This window comes from Populus trichocarpa, chromosome 11, assembly GCF_000002775.5.
Source record: "Populus trichocarpa isolate Nisqually-1 chromosome 11, P.trichocarpa_v4.1, whole genome shotgun sequence".
NCBI lineage: Eukaryota > Viridiplantae > Streptophyta > Magnoliopsida > Malpighiales > Salicaceae > Populus > Populus trichocarpa.
Window position 1 is genome coordinate 3,825,034 of NC_037295.2, and position 24,974 is coordinate 3,850,007.

Sequence of the window (24,974 nt, forward strand, 5' to 3'; positions counted from 1 at the left end):
CCCCGAGATGAATGGCGGTTTGAATTCCTGCCAAACCGCCACCTCATTCCATCCTTCAAGACCGTTATCCCTCGCATGTCTTTTTGATTTTTTTTGGGTGTCATACCAAAAATCACGCAACCTACTTCCATAGTAACAAATTAGAATTTAAAACATAAAATTATAAAACAAAAATAAATAGTATTTTCGATGTTACCTAGTTGCCGCGTGATTCTCCCATACCCTCCTCACAACATTGTTGTTCGCCCTATCCCACTCAAATTTGTTCTGTGTATATAAATAATGCATATAAAATAAAAATAGTACAAGATATAAAATTATAAAAATCATTTATTAAAAATAAGCTGGAAATTAAAAATTAACATCGACCTGAAATCGCTTAAACCATGCATCGATATTAGGTTTCCACTCAGGATGTTTGGAAACCTAGCTCCATTGAAACAATGGAATCTCCATCGACGATTTAAACGCCAATGTTATAGTCCTTGCAGCCTCAATGTTTGTGAACCTGAAATTAAATAAAAGTAGTAATTAATATTAATTAGTTGTTCATAAATTATGTTATAAGTATATAAAAAAAAACTAAAACCTAAACAAACTTACATTGAGAGGTCATCCTTCCATTGTGCCTGGTACTTGCGGGTGAATTGACCCCGTTGTGAAGGCACACTGCTTCTGCGCTGTGAAACCGCGCTAGAAGAGGCAGCATCACAAGTTGGCATAGATTCCTCGCCGTGATCAGCACCTAAGGATACGTCCTCCTCGCTACTAGAAGAACTAGCTGCAATCGTCTTCTGACGACGTGCTGTAGATTTCATTCTACGCATCTACACAAATGTATATGAATAATTACATAATTAACTTCGATTATTTAAAAAAAAATCAACAGAGTATCCCCTGTACTGGGGGGTCCCAAGTTGTCGACAAAATCATATTACACTTTCAATTTTATTTCACATCCCGATCCAATTATCCTGGATCTCAACCCAACTCATCATCATCAACACAACATTTTATTCAATAACATCATATAGAATTACAACTATGAACATTCATTGTTAAATTGGTACTTAGAGTTACAAACATTAGATTAAAGTCATACATTCAAATTTACGGATTAATATTATTAAGATAAACTAATTAAATGCAATTCTATATATATAAATTAACATTTTTAAAATAAATCAACAATAACAATTATATATATAAATTAACATTTTTAACATAAATTCAACAATAACAATTATAGCAATACAAACAATAATATCCTAAATTAAGATAAACTAATTAAATGCAATTATATATATATATAAATTAACATTTTTAAAATAAATCAAAAATAACAATTATATATATAAATTAACATTTTTAACATAAATTCAACAATAACAATTATAGCAATACAAACAATAATATCCTAAATTAAGATAAACTAATTAAATGCAATTCTATATATATAAATTAACATTTTTAAAATAAATCAACAATAACAATTATATATATAAATTAACATTTTTAACATAAATTCAACAATAACAACTATAGCAATACAAACAATAATATCAAAACTAAAAAACTAAAATTAATAAATAAAATTAAAAAACTAAAAAACACTACACAACACACAACATAAACACAAAACAAACAATACACAAAACTAAAAAACATTATATCAATTCAAAATAAATTTGGGAATAAAAAATGCTTATCTTAATAATGTGTTGAATTTAAGATTTTATCTACAAACAATATACAAAACAAAGAACACCAAAAAAAATAATCATAATTAAAATAAAAAAATACAAAGATAAAGAAAAAAAATACATACCTTTTAAAACTACCACCAAAACAATAAAATCCTTCTAAAAGCTAAATATAAACAAGAGAAGAAGAGAAAGGGAGAAGAGGAGAAGAGGAGAAGAGAAAGGGAGAAGAGGAGAAAATGAACAAAGTGGGGGGGGGGGGAGGGCGGTTTATAAAGCAATATTTCCGACGGAATTACCGACGGAAATTAATTGCTGTCGGTGGAATTAAATTCCGTCGGTACTTCCGTCGGAAATTAATTGAAATGCGCACAAAAAAAGTTCGAAAATCCCGCCAAACTTTTCGATCCGTCGGCAAATCTGTCGGAAATGCCGTCGGTAAGGGTACAGACGGACACGTGTCAGACATGCGTGATCCGTTGGTAACGGTGCAGACGGACACGTGTCAGACATGCGTGATCCGTCGGTGATGCCGTTGGTAACAGACGTCGGCAATACCATCGGTATTCGTGCAGACGGACAATTGTCAGACATGTGTGCGACATTCCGTCGGTGACTCCGTCGGTATTGACGTCGGAAATCCGTCGGTGAATGTGGCAAAATCCTATAATTTTTTTGCAACTCTCTGTGAAATACCGACAGGTTATATTCCGTCGGTATATCCGTCGGGGAAAAGGTAAATTTTTCTTATTTTTTTATGTAACCCTCTCAAAAAATCTTGAATTGCAATCTTACAGCACACACAACACAATAACAAAGGCTGGCCCTTAAAGAGGAATAAATATTTCATGTTTCAAATTATTACATTATAAAAATAAGGCTTTATAACATATTTAGTTAGTCGGAATTTTCATCTTCGTCCTCTATTGAATTGTTATCATCAGCTTCATCGCACTCTTCAATTTCGTTATCATCTTCTTCAACAATATTCTTTTTTCCACTAGTAGAGCTCAGAACAACATTCAACTCCTCTGCGTCAACATCAACAAGACTATCGTTGAAAACACGAAAATTTGAATTTTCTTCTAAGTCAATCGACGGAGCAACTCGGTATGGTTCAACCAACTCACTAGCTTGAAAGACTTCATCTATCACACTTGTGTCTTTGTTCTCATCCTGAACAACCTCGACACGACCCTTGGGTTTTGTTTTTAAAACGGATAACCAATCAACTCTTGATCGGTCCTTTCTAAAGGAAGGGGTGTATGTGTAATAAACTTGTTGGCATTGCTTTGCGAAAACAAAGACGTCGTTTACGTTGCGGTGTCTAGCTTTTGAGTTGATTTCAACGAGACCATAGTGAGGATCTACTCTGATTCCTCTGTCAGTTGTGTCATACCAATAGCATTTGAATAAAAACACTCTATTTTGCTCGCTATGATATTGCAGTTCGATGACCTCTTCCAATCTACTGTAGTAGTCAACTTCAAACTCACTAGAAGTCGATCCCTTAATACAAACACCGCTGTTGTATGTCTTTCTTCCATGCCCATATTCTTCAGTATGAAAGACATATCCATTGACAAAATATCCATTATAGCACTTGACTTTTCTTTCAGGACCCAGACATAGTAAAGACAGTGAAATAGCAGCACTACCTCCCATTTGATAAACCTAGCTTGTAAATTAAATACAACAATAATCAATAAACGGATATTATGTAACATTGACTACAATTAATTACATTGCAAGAGATAATGAGTTTGTGATAGGACTTACATGTGTTCTAAACCATGTGGCAAATTGTTCATCTTGTAATTGAAAGATCTGGGATTCGGTCAGCTGTGAGTTATTGGACAGTAAGTATCGTCGATGTTGCCTGAAAGGTTGTTACAAATTATATGAGTGTATGGTATCACAAAACATAAATAGTACACTCTTGACAAAGTTTAAGTCGAACATCTACTTACTTAATAAAAGGTCTCAGCTCATCACAGTTAAATAGGACATAATTGTGTGCTTGTCTGAACTCTATTTCAGACAAATATCTTCCCCTCACGACATTTTTAGGTGTGGGTCGTCCAGGATTGGAGAATATTGACAAGTTCTCACTTGAATGCACTTCACCACCATCATCATGCCGTGGAACACGGTTTATCCTCGTTCTCAAATGAGGTTCGAAATAGTATGAGATAAACGTTGAGATCTCCTCAACAATATACGCCTCACATATTGACGCCTCAACATGCGCCTTGTTCTTAACCTTTTTTTTAAGATTGAACAAGTACCTGCATATATATATTAATAAAAAATTATCAATTAAAAACATTAAAATAAAAACAAAAACATTTAATTATAAATGTCATAGCAACTGTAATATCTAACCTCTCGAATGGATACATCCATCTGTACTGGACCGGTCCTCCAACTTTTACTTCAAACGGTAAATGTACAGGTAGATGCTCCATTGAGTCAAAAAATGATGGAGGGAATATCATCTCAAGTTTGCATATTATCTTGACGATATTCTTTTCAAGCCTTTCAATGTGATCAACATTCAACTTGTTGGAGCATATGTCTCTGAAGAAATGACTAATCTCCGTTAGTGCATATAATCTGCATTCCTCCGTATTAACCAGCCTTGATATGTTCGAGGCATGTCCTTCGGGGAAACACAGACTCTTAAGCCATTTGTAGACTAGTAGTTGTGCGTTTTTCTCTAGCACGAAGCTTGCTCTTGGTTTTGCGACCCGTGACCATCACAAACCAACTCCATATTTTTACGGTTACAGAACAGCGCTACATCCAATCTAGCCTTGATGTTGTCCTTTGTCTTCCCCTTCACATCCATGACGGTGTTGAAAATGTTCTCAAACACGTTCTTTTCAATGTGCATGACGTCAAGGTTATGGCGGAGAAGATTGGTCTTCCAATAAGGAAGTTCCCAAAATATACTTCGCTTCACCCAATTATGGGTCAAACCAAAACCAGGAAACTTCTGCTTACCTGATTGGAGACCAAACACAATTTCACCGTACTCTGACACAACATCAAACAATTCTTCACCGGAAAGACGCGGGGGTGCAACATCATTTTCAACTCTGCCAACAAAGAAATCCTTTCTGTTCTTTCTGTACCTGTGGTTATGTGGCAAGAAACGACGGTGACAGTAAAAAAAAGAAGCTTTACCCCCGTTTGTTAGCGTGGATGCCTTGTTGTTCTCCATACAATATGGACATGCTAGCTTTCCATGCGTGCTCCAACCAGAAACCATTCCATAAGCTGGGAAATCATTGATAGTCCACATCAAAACCGCTCTCATAACAAAATTTTGTTTCCTCGAGATGTCATAAGTCAAAGCTCCAGAGGACCACAACTGCGTCAACTCATCAATCAACAGACGAAGACAAACATCTACATTCCGCCCCGGACTGCTCGGACCTGGTATGACCATAGATAAAAACATGAACTCCGGCCTCATACACATCCCCGGTGGCAAGTTATAAACCGTCAGTATGACCGGCCAACAAGAATAAGGAGCAGCAAATGACCCGAATGGGTTGAATCCGTCTGTAAACAACCCAAGACGCACGTTCCTTGATTCAGCTGAAAAGTGAGGATGCATACTGTTAAAGTGTTTCAAGGCTTCACCGTCAGAAGGATGAACCATCACTCCATCAACCGCATGGTGTGATTGGTGTCATGTCATGTGCTCAGCAGTCCTTGGTGACATGAATAACCTCTGCAGTCTAGGTGTGATTGAGAAGTATCTAAGTTTTTTATATGCCACGAGAGTCTTCCCTCTACCAGTTCTGGGTTTGTAACGGGAATGCCCGCATGTCATGCACTCGGTCATCTCAGCATTTTCAAGGTAGTATAACATGCAGAAGTTAGGGCATATATCAATTTTCTGGTATCCTAAACCGAGGGGTTTCATCATGGACTTGGCAGCATAGAAGTTCTCTTTCAGCCTGTTCCCTTCAGGTAAAATGCTTCTCGCCCATTCAATAATCTTGTCATAACCGGCCTCACTCAACCCGTGATCTGACTTGATGGTGAACACTTGTGCTACGGCTGATAATTTACCGTGGTTCGTGCAGCCATCCCATAATGGTTCGTCAGAATCTCTCAACAGATCAAAAAACCTAGCTGCATCTGCATTAGGTTCTTCTTCTACGATTGGACATTCCCTGACATTACCTTCACTCATTCTCATTGCATCCATAACCATATTCCTGTAAGGATTACTGTTCTCATTTCCAACTTCATGCATGTTGCTAGCACTAGAAGTTGACCCAACCACCTGTTCTTCCATGCTCTCATCAGGAACAAATAGTTCTCCGTGAGCATACCAACATAGGTAATCTTCCATGAACCCTTTGGTTAGAAGATGCATCGTTACAACATCTTGATGCAGAAACTTTAAATTTTTACACTTCCTGCATGGACACCTAATACCGCCATCAGTAAAATTCCTTGGAATAGATGTTGCGAAATTAATAAAACCCTGGACACCGTTACAATAATCCATCCTCCGCAATCCTTGGGGTGAGTCCCGATACATCCATGAACGATCATCCATGACTTCTATTGAACCTCTATAAAACATAACAAAAATATTGGTTTTCCCCGACATTATCCGACAAACTAAAACAACACTTATGTTAAATATTCATTATCAATTATCAACTATCAACGTTCATACATACAAATTTATACATATATAAATTTACAGAAATCACAACTTCGAAATATAATTGATAACAATTAAACAAGACACTTAAACAAGCTATTAATTATTTATTTCATCACAACGACACATTTAATTCGGTGTAATTCAAACAAAATTTCAACAATTTACAAACAAATATAATTTGATAAAATCTAAAACAAACTATAACAACTACAAAATTATACATTCATACTACAAGTTTCTTTGACAAATAACAATTAAACAAGTACAAACGTTAACAAAATGCATATACTAAAACAATAAAATTCACAATTAAATATTAAAACTAAAAAGGATAGATTTACTTACAAAAAAATGATAAAATCTACAAGAAACGGATATTGTGACCACGTACAAGATATAAGAAACTTGAGTGCTCGTGTTGAGAATATATAGTGGAGAGTTTGGGATGGGTGTTTGGCTGCAGTTTGGGAGGGGAGCTGCAGTTTGGGAGGGGAGAGGTGGGATGGGAAAGAAGAAGAAGGAGAAACAGAGGAAGAGAGTGTCGGCAAATGGGTGCATATAATGTTTTTTTTCGACGGACTCACCGACGGAAGTATTCCGTCGGTGACAGTGCCACGTCACTGTACGACTATCTCAGTTTGAATCCCCCGGTAATTTCCGTCGGTAAATCGCTTTACGTCACCACGCCGTTGCATATTTCCAGACGAGCTGTAAAATTCGTCGGTATATACCGACAGATTTTGAGACGGAATTATTTCCGTCGGTATATATTACCGACGGAAAAATTCCGTCGGTAATTCCGTTGCTTTTCTCCGGTTTTCTGGTAGTGTTGGTGCACTACCAAGTCTAAGCGCCTTGGGTCTGGTATGCGTTTTAGATCGATGTTATCTTAGGCTTGATGCATTACTATGTCCAAACACCTTGAACTTGAATGATTGTCAAGTCCATGCATCTTAGGTCTAACATGTACGTCAGATCCATACTACCACTACAAAGCTAAAATGCCCTGAATTTAGTATTTGTGCTAGATTTATGCGTTTTAAACTAAATAAAAAATTGACTCATCACTAATCTATAAATACTATCTACATAATGGAGCTTAGTTGATATCTTCTACCACTCACTACTTGAATAATGAAAATGTTTTTTTTCTTTTAATGGAAAAGACATTTTAACTTCATCTTCAATTACTTTATATAAATGTTTCCTTCTATCTTAGATATTGGGTTCTGAAAACACAATCATGCTAAATTTATTATCGAATATAAAATGTATTTAATTTTGTATTTTAAAAATATTTTTTGAATTTTTTTATTTTAATTATTTTTTTGCATTTTGTGCTAATGTCAAAAGTAAACTTTTAAAAAAATTATTTTAATATATTTTTAAATTAAAAATATTTTAAAAAGCGACCGCTATATCAGTAACAACAAGATTTAATATAAAACAATTCTAATTGCATCAGCTGAGAGGTGATCAAGAATACTAAAATAGTGTAAATTTTGACTTAATTCAATTATTAGAATTGGGGGCGTAACAATATTTTGAAAGAAAATGGCAGAAAAGAAGGGCAAACAGTACAAATACCTTGGATAATGGTGACCGAATATTTGTAATTTGAGACACCGAGTTCTCGCAAGGAAATAGTTAATAGTGCCAATAATTAATCTGCTCTCAACTTGCTACAAATCGCTGCCATAACCACATATTCAAAAAACAAATATTTCTTACTAGTTTAGAAATATTATTTTTAAGGTATTTATTGGAAAAGATATTTTTTAAAAAAATTATTTTTTTTAAATTAATATTTTTTAATGATTTTAAATTATTTTAATGTATTGAAATAAAAAATAATTTTTAAAATATAAAAACTTTTTTTTTAATATATTTTTTAAAAAATCCTTTTAAAAACAGAGGTTATAACCAGTTTTTTAAGACCCGGACCGGCCCGGCAGGTCGACCCGGGACCCGGCCGACCCGGGCCTGGGACCGGTCCGGGTGAAGGCAAAAACCCGCTCGGGAATTGACCCGGCGAAACCCGGTCGACCCGGGACCCGGTCCACCCGGTCAAACCCGGGTGAGACTCGGTCAATTTTTTTTTTAATTGCAAGTCATTAAACGACGTCGTTTTTATCATTCTAAAATGCCAAAACGCTGAAGACAGTGTGAAGAAGAACGAAGCAAAATCATTTACAATTGGCAAACCTAATTTACTCACTCTGTGAAACCCAGCTGCCCAGCTGATGAGCAGAGGACGTCCCTGCGGATTCTGCCTATTGATTGTGAAGGAGCTGAGGAGCTAAGGTCATCTTTGAATCTCCTTCTGGAACGCAGCGTTTTTCGTTCTCTCACATCTTCCCGCCGCTTCTTGCCTCTGCCTCTTCTCTTCCTTTAACCACCGCGTCTCGGCATATTGCACCGCCTGCCTCTTCCGGTCAGTATTTCAAGTTTTCAACTACTATTTCTTTAATTCTTTTTGTCTCTGTTAGACTGTTAGACTTGGGACTTTTGAAGCATAAATAATTGTGGTTAAAGATTGAATGTTGATCTGTTAGGTTTAGTTTTTGTCCACGGTTTTTAGCTTGAATGAGGTTGATAGTGAACACCCAAATAGGTTTAGTTTTCGTTGCTTTTTTGTCAAAAAGTTTAGAAGCAGTTTACTCTGGCTCTTTTGTGGGTAAGAAAGAGGAGTTTGGCATGCTAATTATATCTGTTTCTTTTATATTGTTGACCCAGCATTTTGTTAATTATTGATCTGTTTCTTTTATTTTGGTTGATCAAAATTTTGTTGATCCAGGCTCGGGGGAATATTTATTGACCCAGCATTTTTGTCAAAATTTTGTGGATTCTATTTCTCTGCGTAATATTTTGGTTGGTGATTCATCGGGGGAATATTTATTTTCTAAGATCAGGCTCACCATTGCTTGCTTATATATATATGTAACAAGGGTGGAATATGAATAGTAGAAAATATGAATAATTTCTACTGTTAATTTGTTGTGGTCCTTCGTTAGTATTATTTTGATAAATTGTTTATTTCTACTGTTATAAATTGTTTATTTTTAATTCTTTTGCATTGAATGGAAACTATGGGACTGTCATTGTTAATTTATGAATGGATTGCAAAGTGAGTTGGCTTGAAATTATATTCCCTCTTATAAATTATGTCAGGTCTTAAAATGTCTTCACATGATGGTAGTACTCCAAGTAGTGATCCTTCAACGGCCCAATCATCTCAACCTTCAATTTCTATGTCAAGTAGTAGTAGTAGAGGAAGAACAGATTTGGCATGGGGTCATTGTAGAGAAGCTCATGAACTTAGTGTTGGGTGTAAAAAAACAAAATTAGTTTGTTTATATTGTGCTAAAGTATTTGCGGGTGGTGGCATTAATCGATTTAAGCAACATTTAGCTGGAGCTAAAGGAGAAGTTGAACAATGTCGTAAATGTCCTCCTGATGTTCGACATCAAATGCTTTTGAATCTTAAAGGAAATGCTGAAACAAAAAAAAGAGTTAGAGAAATGCAAGCAGAATTCAATCCATTTAATGCACGACAAAAGGAGCATGAAGAGATGATGATTAGGCAATTAAAAGATGATGATGATGGTGATGATGATGGTGATGATGAGGATGATGAGGATGTCAGTACTAAAAAACATATGTTACCACCGAAGGTTGCAAAAAAGAAAAAGATTCAAAGCACCAGCACTGTAAAACAATCGACTACAAGTTGTGGAAAGCAGAAGAAATCTGCAACATTAGGGACATATTTCATGCCGAGAACAACTCCTGGTGCTCAAAAGTCTATTCAGAATTGTTGGCAAAGGAAGGAAGCAGTTGAACGGTGTGATCTTGCTTTAGCGAAGTGGATGATTGATGCATGTGTGCCATTTAATGCTGTTAATTCTGTGTATTATCAGCATGCCATAGATGCTGTAACAGTCATGGGTCCTGGTTATAAAGGACCAAACTTGCATGCTATTCGTGGTTATTACTTGGCAAAAGCGGTTGATGAAGTCAAGATTTATGTTGAGACTTATCGAGAGATTTGGAAGAAGACTGGTTGCACATTAATGGCTGATGGATGGACAGATCAGAAGAGGAGGACTTTAATTAACTTCTTAGTATATTGCCCTAAAGGAACAGTTTTTTTGAAAACCGTGGATGTATCAGATGTCTCAAAGACTGCTAGATTGTTGTATCAGTTGTTTAGAGAGGTTGTTTTGTATGTTGGGGTAGAAAACATTGTGCATATGGTGACTGATAATGCTGCAAATTATGTTGCTGCTGGCAAGTTATTGATGGAAGAATTTCCTTCAATACTTTGGTCTCCTTGTGCTGCTCATTGCATCAACCTCATACTCCAGGACATTGGTAAATTGCAGTCGGTTTGTTGTGTTGTTGAGCATGCTTCTGGTATCACAAAGTACATTTATAATCATTGTTATCCATTGTATTTGATGAGGAAGTTCACTGGAGGAAAAGAAATACTTCCTCCTGCTCCTACTCGTTTTGCTACCAATTTCATTGCATTGCAAAGCATTTTAGCTCATAAAGATGAGTTGAGAGCTATGGTGACATCTAGGAAATGGGTCTCATCTGCTTATGCTAAAGATAGCAAAGGAAAAAAGTTTGTTGAGAGTGTGCTAGACTCTCTGTTTTGGAAAGAATGTGCAATAATTGTGCGAATGAGTGAGCCTTTAATTCGAGTTCTACGAATGGTTGATGGTGATGATAGGCCTTCGATGGGATATTTGTATGATGCTATTCATCATGCAAAAGAAGAAATGATGAGGAGATTTCAAAAGAGAAAGGCTAGAGTGAAACCTTTCATAGACATTATCAGTAATCGGTGGGATGGACAATTTTATAGACATCTTTATGCAGCGGCATTTTGGTTAAATCCTCGATTTCAATATGATGCAAATATAATGGATAAACATATGAGCACCATTTCTGGACTTCTAGATGTTCTAGAGAAGTATGCACATGGAAATCTACCATTGCAAAGTAAGATTACAAGTGAGATGAAGTTGTTTAGGAATGCTGAACATGACTTTGGTCGAGTGTCCGCAATAAATAATCGCACCCTTATGCCTCCAGGTATATAATTTTTATATTTAAAAATATTATTTGACATAGTCTCCTTTTACTTATTATTTTTTTATATAGATGAATGGTGGATGACATATGGAACCAGCGCTCTAAATCTACAACAGTTGGCTATACGAGTGTTAAGTCAAACTTGTAGTTCTTTGGGATGTGAGAGAAATTGGAGTATGTTTGAACATATTCATTCCAAGAAGAGAAATAGATTGGAGCACCAAAGGCTTAATGACCTTGTTTACGTCCACTGCAATCTAAGATTGAAACAAAAGTATTTTTCTTTTCTCTAATTCCTTAAATATTATTTTATCTTGTTTAGTAACATTATTAATACTTATATTGTGTTTATCTTCACTTTTAATATATAGGAATTATTGGAAAGGACGAAATTATGATCCAATTAATGTTGAGACAATTTGTGACATTGAAAATTGGGTAGTAGAAGATGACCCGTCAATCTTGACAGCTGAAGAAGCAGAGAGTTTTCACCAAGCTCTATCAACTATGACCATACAAGATACTTTAGATGATGGTAATTAATGATTGATTATTTAATGATAAATATTATTTAAAATAAAGTTTTGTTTAACACATAATATTTATTTATTAATTGTGTTTGAAATGTAGATGTCATAAATGTTAATGATATTGAAGATGATTGTGACGATGAAGTTTCAAAGGAGCATGCTGATGATTTATTAGGTGTTGACGAGATTGGCTCAATTCCATCGACATTTGATCCAAATTTTGCTTCTATGGACACAGAAGAACTTAATGTGTTCATTCAACAAAAGTGAATGTGTTATTTATTTAGAATTTATGTGGTTGGATGTTTTGTTTTAAATATTTTAGAATTTATGTGGTTAGATGTTTTGTTTTAAATATTTTAGAATTTATATTTTGTTTGTGTTTTGGATATTGAATTAAATTTATGTTGTTGGTTTATAATTTAAATTTGGTTTATGTAAGTGTTGCATTGTAACTAGTTATGTGTTTTTTTTTATAGGTTTTTTTTTTGGGTTGACCCGGGTCAACCCATCTGACCCGTGACCCGATCACTTGACCGGATCAATTACCGGGTCGGGTTTCAAAACTATGGTTATAACCTTCCCAAACTTCACATCCCCAAATTATTGAATTGCCATTTAAAGCTTGTAAGAGAAACCACACTATCACAGTAAAGATTTGCTTCCAATAAATAGAAACCACACAATCACGCTAAAGATTTGCTATCGAATATAATATGAAATAAAACTCAATTGCATCAGCGGACATGTGATCAATAATATTAAAATAAGGTAATAGTTGATGGGGCCACAAATTAAACCAGCTCTCAACTCGCTACAAATAGCTGCCATGGCCTTTCATTCTACGTTATATTTTCATTTTTTACATTCATGGAATCCTCTTTGCCTTCCACCCAAATCTGGGATTCTGGTGACAGTGCAGAGAGGAAAAATGAAGCTAAAAATTACAATGAAGTGATGGACGCCCTTCCAAAAGTTAAAGGCTTGAGGGGGAATGATTATTACCTGTACCAAGGCTTTTGGTACTCTTCCTTCTTCTTGGAAGGACTCATGTCTGTTCACGAGCACTTCAATCCTCAATCCACCGATATATTTGTCGCCAGTTCTCCAAAAACTGGCACAACTTGGCTTAAGGCCCTCACTTTTGCTATTCTTACACGATCCCGTTTAAGTGGTTCAACAACTAGTTCTTTACTTACCAAGATGCCACATGACTGTGTTCCTTTTTTGGAATATCACCTTGCTCGGAACCCAAGTAATCGGGACTTGGCAATTCCTCTGCTATCTACTCATGTTCCTTACAGTTGTTTACCTAAATCTATCATTTCTTCTAGTTGCAAGATTATTTACATTTGCAGGGACGCAAAGGATGCTTTTGTTTCTTTGTGGTGCTTTGTTTCCGCGCATCAAATGTCGAAAAATGTTGAACCTCTTCCTCTGGAAGAGGCCTTTGAGATGTTCTGCAATGGAATTTCAATCTTGGGACCATATTGGGACCATGTTTTAGGGTATTGGAGAGCAAGCTTAGAGTTCCCTGAGAAGATATTGTTCTTGACATACGAGGAAATTAAGAAAGACACCGCTGCTCATGTTAAGAAACTAGCTGAGTTCATGGGTTGTTCTTTCACCTTAGAGGAAGAGGAGGAAGGGGAGGTGCAAGAGATAATAAGCATGTGTAGTTTTGAGAAGTTGAGCAACTTGGAGGTGAATAAAAATGGGAAGCACCGTCTAGACACATCAATTGCTATTCAAAATAGTTTATACTTCAGGAAAGGTGAGATAGGCGACTGGGCAAATCACTTGACACCTGAAATGGGAGCGCGTCTAGATGACATAATGGAGCGGAAGCTCAAGGGTTCAGGCTTGAAGCTGCCCAGGTGACCGTGCCTGGGGTCCCATTTGCTTATGATTATTGCCGAAGTGGGTTCATCAAAAGATGTTATCAGCATGTCGTGAAACAGCAACGTGTATCCCAATAAATACCCTCTCTGTTCATAGCAAGTATTCACATTTTGTGAATCTTCCATGTGAATAAGCAATATTCTTTTGTGAATCTGTGTTTGTGACTTTCATTGATTTCCTTGCATGTTTGTAAGAATTCAAAATGGGATTCGTTTTTTTTTTTTTTTAACACAAGTGCATGCATTCCATTCATCAGTTTGATAAAAAATAAATTTACTCTAATATATAATATTAGAGTGTTTTCTTCACAGAAATTGCAGTGTGTTTTTCTTCACAGCTATACATGTTTGAAAAGAACCGAGACAGCCATACATGAGGGCGGAGCAAAGACCAACCGAGACAACCATCCATTAAGATTGTTGAATTGCAGATCAAATGAACGTAGGAGAACTCGTGTTTTCCACTCCTAAAATAAGCCCAGTTGCCGGCTTCATTTGCAACAGAGACACATAAAGAATCTGAAAGCAGTTTTTATGCACTATCAGCAAAATAATTTGACCAGTCAGAATGATGTTTTCCCCCTTACTAGGCTCAGATCACAATCCTTCTTACTTCAAACAAGTCTTTTGGAACCGATATGTCGAGGGATGGCTTGATTTATACCGGAGATTTTGATGGAAACTTAAAGAAGCGTGGCTTAATTATACCTTGGATGCGCAAATTGATTACAGGGAAAAAATGACAGAAAGTGAGTTGCAGGGAATGAAAAAGGCATTAGTAAACTCAACACCTTTCAGGGCATCGTTCCTTGGTTTACTCCCTTCTATTTCTTATTTTGTTTTTCCTGCCATTGTCTAATGTTTTTCTAACTCGCAGTCTGGTCTCTGCAGAGAATGAGAAAGCAAAAACTCTTTAAGAGAAGATATTCTCCGGCGATGGCATCAACTAAGTGCGTGTTTGGCGCTCCGGCTATGTTTACAGAAAAAACATCGTGGTCATGTTTTTGGTTACAGTCTAAACATAATTATCTGTTTGTGGACCCGTTATCATTTGCTTTTAAACCGCAAGATAACCAAAAACAACTTCAAGCTGCCTTCTGTGTTGAGTTGCAAACTTTATAAACAAAGGCCACAAGAAAAAGAGCAGAAACATAGCAGTGAATAATGAACAGTGGAGAGCAGCTTCCTCTGACCACCGGCATCCGCCGTTTTCACCGCCAGCCACTGCTCATCCTCTTCCCCTTCTCTTTCTCCTTCTTCTTTGTCTTCTGCATTGTCCACTGTTCACGTTGCATGTGAACAGTGGAGAGCAGCTCACCACCGGCCTCCGCTGTTTCTACCGCCAGTCACTGCTCTTCCTCTTCCCCTTCCCCTTCCCCTTCTTCTTCTACATTCTCCACTGTTCACGTGAACAGTGGAGAGCGTCTCCACTATTCATGGCCGGATTGGGTCTGGCCCAAACCTAAATGCATTGGACCGGGTCCAACCTAAATGCATTGGACCGGGTCCAACCAAGTAAAATAAAAAAATCTAAAAATATTTCTTAGATATTGTGTTTTATTTGAAAAACTAGTGTTTAAAATTATTCAATGACACTACATAATTATATTAGAAGGAGATCGCATGATGACGTAGCATTTGCAGAATTTGATTGCAATCCCAATTTTATTCCTAATGATATTTTACCTGATGTGATGATATTTTACCTGATGTTGGTGCACGTTCAAGAAGCCATGAAAACTGTAGTTTTTGTCGGATGGATTTCGTACGTGATTGAATTGCAAATAATTTAATGAAACAATAAAAAATACTTTATATAAAGTATTATTTATTTCATGATGTAATAGCAGTAGTTAAATCTATAATATTCCAATTAAAAACCATCAATATTAATATATATATGTTTTTTTTAATTATTTTATAACCTCAATTTGAAAAACATTCTTTAAACCAAACACATTAAACTACTTTTTGTTCAACCTCAATTTCAACCACAATTTTAACCAAATATATATTTTTTCAAATCAACCTCAACTAAAAATACTTTGTATAAAACAACTTTTTTAAACTACAATCATAACAGTTATCACAATACCAAAAACACACAAAGCTGTACTGATAAGCAAGTTAAAGTGCCACCATTGATTTAGGATCTGCTTTAGATCTTATAAGGTGAAAGTAAAACACAAGGAAATGCATGCATGCACACCACTAATCTTTGATTCTGGCGAGAACAGTGATGACTACACACACAACCATATAGAATTACATTCCAAGATGAAGAAATTAATAACAGAGCAGTGCTATAAAGCTAAATGTGAGAACCAGAGATTAATAAGCAATGCTGAAAATTTTATCATGCATAAGATGAGAGAAGCATAGGACATATTTTATCAAATCTATAGTTTTTCTTTAATAATAATAATATTTTTAAAAAATTTAATAATAATAATAATAAAAAAAAAAACTCATGTTCTTTGATTCTGACTTCCCTTACCAGACTGAAGTTACCACAGTCAGACCCAAGTAACTTAGGTGTGACGCTCCTGTTAGACTCAAGTTATTTGGGTATGATATCTCATGCTGGACTCATAGTATTCAAGATCAAAGGTGTTGATATCTAACAATCATACCTCACCCAAGCCCTAAGATGTGATTGCTTTTCTAGACCAGAGCGCAAGGCACCAAGACACTAAGACACTATTCACCATAAGTCAAGTCAATGAACCAATTAATTGATTTTAAAGATCAAGTTTTTTTTTTAAATAGAGAAACAAAACTTTTATTAACATTGAAATAACTCCTAAAATTTTAATAAAATTAATTTGAAGTAAAAATAATATTAGAAAAATATTTAGAAGCACTTTTTTATTGTAAAATCAAACACACTAAAATCATGTAGATTTTCATTTAGACACTAAAATTCAAGAAGAAATTAAGTTCACACAGTACTATTAATTCAATCGATGAAGGATTAGTCCCAACTACTTTAGGGCCACCATTGACATTGATTACTTTGAATAATTTTAATTTATAGGCATAAAAAATTAATACATATCTTTAAGAGGATCAATTTTAGATTCTCTCTCTCTCTCTCTCTCTATTTTTTTTTTGGTTTTCAAATATTTGACATTTTCGTTTAGATAAGCTCTAGTGTGTGTTTTTTTTAGATTATTTTAAATCATGTTTCTTGAAATGTCAAAAACATTTCATGGATTAATTTAACTTAATAACGCCAAAGAATTAGGAATTAAAACTGATAATTTCCACCAAGTAAGAGTACCTAATTGAAAATTTACTTTCTTATCATTTACCTCAATTAAGCGGAAGCATGATCATGAGAAGGGATTTGGGAGGCACTTAGATTAGGCTCTTCTCTAGTCTTGAGAAGCAAAACCAATAGAGACGTGATTGCGCACTCCCTGAGCTATATAGTAAGTGGCTGCAAACAAATTGTCAGCACCAATTCAGGTCCGGAAAAATAAAGCATTGAAGCATAAAAGGTGACCTAACCTAATTAAGCAAATTACTACTTATTCCAGCATCACCTAGGAGTGAGACAGCCAGCCCTCCAGTGTCTACATGGTAAGGGAATAATTCCTTCAAGAATGCAGAGAAAATTATACTTGCAATACTACTATAAACGAGATGGTACAGTGTGGAAGGCAAGATGTTAAATATGATCAGGACAAAAAAATAAATAAAGAAAGAAAGAGTGTTTATTTCACAATGATCGATATGATGCTTCTTTCCATGTGGAATCTTCGTCAAAGACTTGTTGAAAATGCCAAATTGTGATCCACTTTTGGCTGTGTCAAATGCATGGGTGGGGTTTCACACAGAGCTATTACCCCTTGTGTAAACTCAACGCCAGTTTTCATGAGTTCTTTGGGATTCTAACATAGTAAAAAAAAATGATAAAATAACGAAGTGTAAAGAATATGTAGTGAAATAGATATTTGTAATTAATCAGTTGCAATTATTATATGCTCGCTCTCTCAGATTTACTGGACAGAAGATTTATTAAAAAGAGATGAGAAAATAATTAAAAGAGAAAGAAAAGAAAAAAAAAACTTCAAGGTATATCAAAACTCTGATAATAATATTATTGGTATTGTTGAAACAAATCTAAAAATATCAATAAAGATCACCAATAATGATCATAGTAGGTCATACGAGTGACCGAGATAAATGAGTCTCAATACTTTTAAACAGCTCGTATAATCTATTTTATTTATTATTTATTTTTTTTTATGTTGTTAAATTCATCTTATAATGATGCAGATAATGTTATCATTATAATTTCAATGTATTTCTATTATTATTATTTTTTGTTTTGCTATCTCTCCTCTCTTTCCTTATAATTTATGAAGAGTTAGAGAGGGGAAAAAAAAACCCTAGTCTTCCACTTTAATCTGGCTGAATACTATATTTTTCCTTAAATAAGATCTAATCCACCAGCGGATAGGTGATCAAGAATATTAAATTAGTGTAAAACTTGATTTAATTCAACATTATAAATTCGAGGTGCTATAATAATGTGAAAAAAAAGAATAAAAAAACTAGATGATGGCGACCACATATCAATAATTCCAGACATCACGTGGAGCACTTTCATCATCATCATTATTATATTAGTATAATAATGTTTGTCACTTTGTTGTATTATTTTTTAATTGTTTAGTTGTTTACTATATGTTAAAATTTCAAGATCTTCAAAGATTGGTAAGATCTTAAGGATCTAGAGTTACTATGGGACCGTCTTTATTTTCCTATTTGGATTTTTTTTTATTTATATTAAGAATTTAAATTTAATTAGTATTTTATTATTTAAAAATTCTAACGGTAAATTGATTCTATTAGTCAGGCTAATTTTAAGTATAAATTATTTTTTTATACAAAATTTTAAATTTAGAATTAATATAAATAAAAATGTTTAAATTTTTTTTATTATTCATCTTTTACATCAAAACATTTAAAAAACATAAAAAAAAACAATTAGAAAACGCAAGATTGCATCAATGCTAAATGCAATCTCTCTCTCTCTCTCTCTCTCTCTCTCTCTCTCTCTCTCTCTCTCTCTCACACACACACACACACACACACACACACACACACACGATCCACCTCTGGTGTCAAATGCATAGTGATGTTCCACAGCGAGCCACTATCTATTATGTAAAATCTCAACAAGTGAGAAATGTCATAGATCATTTGGTCTCATTTACGGGGACAGAGTTGTGGAGTTGGGGGCTGTAAATATTCCTCAAAAGATCGAGTCTTAAGGTCTCGGAACTATTATATGACGGGGGATAAAAAAAACAAATACTACGAGGGTCGAAATAAATATTTTTTACTGGTTGATGGTATCCACAAATGCTACGAGCAATAATAAAATTTTTTGGATTGAATAATCAGTTAATTAATTAGTTTTAATAATTGTTTTTTATTTTTCTTAGCTAAAGTGGTTAAAAGCGCTTATATTTATCATTGATAGGTCAAAGCTACTCGTTAATACATTTAAAAGATTTTTTTTGATGGAGGTAAAGACTTTCCGATACTTAAATAAATAATTTTTTAGAAAGAAAAAATAAATGAATATTCTATAGAGAGATACTCTGAAAATACAAATGCACAAGAGAATTGGAGATTGTGAACCTTTGTTCTGAAGATCTCATGATGTATTTATAACTTATAAGTTTTGTCCTTTTGTGAAAATAAGGGTTTGGAGTGTAATTACCCTGATAACATTTAATGAGGAATAAATATCCCTTGCATAATGGGAATATGGTGGGTCCTCGAATGGTTTTTATACACCTAAAAAGCTATAGGGAGATTAGAATTTAAGACGTCAAGTGTAGCTGAGCCTATAGAGATCAAGTTCTTTCCTGAGATTAGATCGAAGAGAGGTTGGTCATTCTCCTAGATATGCCAATAGAGAATGATCAATATTTTGGACTTGGTTGGCTGCAAAATCCAAGTACCTTGAGCCTGATATGCGTGTCAAATCCACCCTATCTTGAAATTGGAGCACTACCAAGTCCAAGCGCCTTGGATTTGACATGCATGCCAGATCCATGCTACGTTGGACTTGGTGCACTATCAAGTCCAAACACCTTGGGTCTAGTGTGCGTGTTAGACCCACATTATATTGGGTTTGACGCATTACTATACATGTCCAAGCACCTTGAACTTGATTGATTGTCAAGTCCATGCATTATAGATTTGATATATGTGTCAGATCCATATTACCTTAAGCTTGACGCACTATTAAGTTAAAGTGTCTTGAATTTAGAATTTCTCAGGATCCATAAATTTTAAAGAACCAAACAAAAACTAAATAAAAAATTGACTCATCACTAATCTATAAATACTATCTACATAATGGCCTTAGTTGATAACTTCTACCACTCACTGCACTTACTTCAATAATGAAAAATATTTTTTCCTTTTAATGGAAAAGACATTTTAACTCCATCTTCAATTACTTTACATAAATGTTTCCTTCTTTTTTAGATATTGGGTTTAGAAAACACAATCATGCTAAAAATTTATTATCAACTATAAAATGTATTTTTTTTTATATTTTATATATATTTTTTAATTATTTTTTATATTTTCATAATGTTTTGATGTGCTAATATTAAAATTAAATTTTTAAAAATAAAAAGTATTATTTTAATATATTTTTAAATTAAAAATATTTTAAAAAATAACCGCTAACACAATAACAAACAAGATTTAAATAAAAAAAATTATAATTACATCAGCAATCAAGAATACTAAAATAGTGTAAATTTTGACTTAATTCAATTATGAGAATTGGGGGCAGCGTAACAATTTGAAATAAAATGGCAGAAAAGGAGGGCAAACAGTACAAATACCTTGAATAATGGTGACCAAATATTTGTAATTTGAGACATCTCGTTCTCGCAAGGAAATAGTTAAGAGTGCCAATAATTAATCTGCTCTCAACTTGCTTCAAATAGCTGCCATGTCCACATATTCAAGAAACAAATATTTCCACTAGAGGTTTATATAGTCGTTAATTTCAGGGCCTATAGGATTAGTCGAGGTGCGCGCAAGCTGACCCGAACACCCACATTAAACTAAAAAAAAAAAAATATTTCTTACTAGTCTAGAAATGCTATCTCCTAAATTGTTTATTGTTCTATGATTCAACCATCCTGTTTTTTATAAATATATTGATTTCTTCATAAATTTTTTTAGTATTTTTAAATTATTTTAATGTATAAATATAAAAATAATTTTTAAAAACTTTATTTTAATATATATATTTTAAAAATTCCTTTAAAAAATAATTATCACCGCATTTCCAAACTTCACATCCCTGTATTAATGGATTGTGTTGTCCCTGTATTAATGGATTGTGTTGTGGGCTCCACGCCATTTAAAGCTTGTGAGAGAAACCACACCTATAAACTGAAACCACACGATAACACTAAAGATTTGCTAATTCGGGAGTGTTTGTTTTTATATATAAAAGTATTTTTTAAAAAAATTAATTTTTTAATAGTTTTATATTATTTTAATGTATTAATATTAAAAATAATTTTTAAAATATAAATTTTTTATTTAATATATTTTTCTAAAATATAAAAATACTCTTGAAAACAGCGGTTATAAAATACTCTTAAAAAATAAATAAAAATACTCTTGAAAACAGCGGCTATAACCTTCCCAAACTTCACATCCCCAAATTATTAAATTGCAGACGTTTGGCAGTGTGTTCAAAAACATATTTTTAAAAAAAATTGATTTTTTTTATTTTAAATTAATATATTTTTAATATTTTTAAATTATTTTGATGTAAATCTTAAAAATAATTTTTAAAAACTAAAAAAATATTATTAATATATTTTTTTAAATAAAAAATATTTTAAAAAATAACCTCAGCTATTCACACACAGCCGGAAAGAAGAGAAACCACACAATCACGCTAAAGATTTGCTATCGAATATAATATGACATAAAACCCAATTGCATCAGCGGGCATGTGATCAATAATATTAAAATAAGGTAATAGTTGATGGGGCCACAAATTAAACCAGCTCTCAACTCGCTACAAATAGCTGCAATGGCCTTTCATTCTACGTTATATTTTCATTTTTTACTTTCATGGAATCCTCTTTGCCTTCCACCCAAATCTTGGATTCTGGTGACAGTGCAGAGAGGAAAAATGAAGCTAAAAATTACAATGAAGTGATGTCCACCTTTCCGAAAGTTAAAGGCTTGAATGGGTATGATTATTACCTGTACCAAGGCTTTTGGTACGCTCCCTTCTTCTTGGAAGGACTCTTGTCTGTTCAAGAGCGCTTCAATCCTCAATCCACTGATATATTTGTCGCCAGTTTTCCAAAAACTGGCACAACTTGGCTTAAGGCCCTCACTTTTGCTATTGTCACACGATCCCGTTTAAGTGGTTCAACAACTAGTTCTTTACTTACCAAGATGCCACATGACTGTGTTCCTTTTTTGGAATATGACCTTGCTCAAAACCCCAGTAATCGGGACTTGGCAATTCCTCTGGTATCTACTCATGTTCCTTACACTTGTTTACCTAAATCTATCATTTCTTCTAGTTGCAAGATTATTTACATTTGCAGGGACGCAAAGGATGCTTTTGTTTCTTTGTGGTACTTTCTTGCCAGGCTGCAAATGTCGAAAAATGTTGAACCTCTTCCTCTGGAAGGGGCATTTGAGTTGTTTTGCAATGGAATTGCAAATTTTGGACCATATTGGGACCATGTTTTAGGGTATTGGAGAGCAAGCTTCGAGTTCCCTGAGAAGATATTGTTCTTGACATATGAGGAAATGAAGCAAGACACAGCTGCTCATGTTAAGAAATTAGCTGAGTTCATGGGTTGTTCTTTCACCTTAGAGGAAGAGGAGGGAGGGGAGGTGCAAAAGATAATAAGCATGTGTAGTTTTGAGAAGTTGAGCAGCTTGGAGGTCAATAAAAATGGGAAGCACCGTCCGGACACATCACTTGCTATTCAAAACAGTGTATACTTCAGGAGAGGTGAGATAGGCGACTGGGCAAATCACTTGACACCTGAAATGGGAGCACGTCTAGATGACATAATGGAGCAGAAACTCAAGGGTTCAGGCTTGAAGCTGCCCAGGTGACTGTGCCTAGGGTCCCATTTGCTTATGATTATTGCCCAAGCGGGTTCATCAAAAGCTGTTATCAACATCTCGTGAAACAGAAACTGTGTATCCCAATAAATACCCTCTTTGTTCATCTCTTGTATTTCCTATCAAGTATTCACATTTTGTGAATCATCCATGTCAATAAGCAATGTTCTTTTGTGAATCTGTGTTTGTGACTTTCATTGATTTCCTTGCATGCTTGTAAGAATTCAAAATGGGATTCGTTTTTTTATTTATTTATTTAACACAAGTGCATGCATTCCATTAATCAGTTGGATAAAAAATAAATTTACTCTAATATATAATATTAGAGTGTTTTCTTCACAGAAATTGCAGTGTGTTTTCTTCACAGTTATACATGTTTTAAAAGAACCGAGACAACCCATACATGAGGGCGGAGCAAAGACCAACCGAGACAACCATCCATTAAGATTGTTGAATTGCAGATCAAATGAACGTAGGCGGCACATCTGCTGGAAGGATCTCGAAATGCCTTGTAATTGGTTAAAATAAAGATCAAGATCTGTAGGAGAACTCGTGTTTTCCACTCCTAAAATAAGCCCAGTTGCCGGCTTCATGTGCAACAGAGGCACATAGAGAATCTGAAAGCAGTTTTTATGCACTATCAGCAGAATAATTTGATCAGTCAGAATGAAAACCCCCCCCCCCAGGCTCACAAATCTTCTTACTTCAAACAAATCTTTTGGAACCGATATATATGTCGAGTGATGGCTTGATTTATACCGGAGATTGTGTTGGAAAATTAAAGAAGCATGGCTTAATTTGTACCTTGGATGCGCAAATTGATTACAGGGAAAAAATGACAGAAAGTGAGTTGCAGGGAATGAAAAAGGCATTAGTAAACTCAACACCTTTCAGGGTATCGTTCCTTGGTTTGCTCCCTTTTATTTCTTATTTTGTTTTTCCTGCCATTGTCTAATGTTTTTCTAACTCGCAGTCTGGTCTCTGCAGAGAATGAGAAAGCACAAACTCTTTAAGAGAAGATATTCTCCGGCAATGGCATCAAAGAGAAAAGTCCGACGTCAACTAAGTGAGTGTATAGCGTTGCTGCTGTGTTTACAGAAAAACACCATTGTCATGTGTTTGGTTACGGTCTAAACATAATTTTTTATCGGTGGGACCCATTACCATTTGCATTTAAACCGCAAGATAACCAGAAGCAACTTTAAGCTGCGTTTTGTTTTGAGTTGCAAACTGTGTTATAAATAGAGGCCACAAGAAAAAGAGCAGAAACAGAGCAGTGAATAGTGATTAGTGGAGAGCAACTCCCTCTCACCACTGGCCTCCGCCAGCCACTGCTTTTTCTCTTCTCCTTCTCTTCTCGTTCTCCTTCGTCTTCTGCATTCTCTACTGTTCACGTGAACAATGGAGAGTGGAGAGCAGCTCACCATCAACCCCTGCTGTTTCCACCGCCAGCCACTGCTCTTCCTCTTCCCCTTCTCCTTCGTCTTTTACGTTCTCCACTGTTAATGTGAACAGTGGAGAGCAGCTCACCACCGGCCTTCACTATTTCCACTGCCAGCCACTGCTCTTCCTCTTCCCCTTCCCCTTCCCCTTCCCCTTCTCCTTCTCATTCATCTTCTGCATTCTCCACTGTTCATGGCCGGACTGGGCCTAGCCCAAACCTAAATGTATTTGACTGGGTCCGACCCAGTAAAATAAAAAAAAATCCAAATTTTTTTTCTTAAATATTGTGTTTTATTTGAAAAACTAGTGTTTAAAATTATTCAATGACACTACATAATTATATTAGAAGGAGATCGCACGATGACGTAGCATGTGCAGAATTTGATTGCAATCCTAATTTTTTTCCTAATGATATTTTACATGATGTAATGATATCTTA

At 34.8% G+C, this 24,974-nt stretch overlaps 2 protein-coding genes across 21 annotated transcripts in view; both read left to right on the top strand.

Annotated features, from left to right (window-relative positions):
• The first annotated feature begins 10,058 nt into the window (after positions 1-10,058).
• Positions 10,059-12,302, top strand: LOC112323384 (uncharacterized). Its single transcript, XM_024581386.2, has 4 exons — positions 10,059-11,502; positions 11,572-11,776; positions 11,874-12,037; positions 12,133-12,302. The coding sequence occupies exons 1-4, from the start codon at positions 10,059-10,061 to the stop codon at positions 12,300-12,302; spliced, it is 1,983 nt and encodes a 660-aa protein (XP_024437154.2).
• A 563-nt stretch (positions 12,303-12,865) lies between these two features.
• The window catches only part of LOC7485446 (flavonol sulfotransferase-like), a 67,788-nt gene continuing 55,679 nt past the window's right edge, over positions 12,866-24,974 (top strand). For 9 of the 20 annotated variants that reach the window (XM_052445644.1, XM_052445650.1, XM_052445660.1 and 6 more), the window contains exon 1: positions 12,870-13,909. In XM_052445644.1, the coding sequence (XP_052301604.1) occupies positions 12,903-13,909 (1,007 nt within the window). In that variant the 5' untranslated portion in view covers positions 12,870-12,902. Of the gene's footprint in view, positions 13,910-22,033; positions 22,907-22,976; positions 23,271-24,974 lie in introns of those variants that run through there. The other 11 variants (XM_052445652.1, XM_052445662.1, XM_052445658.1 and 8 more) reach the window with 9 other exon arrangements.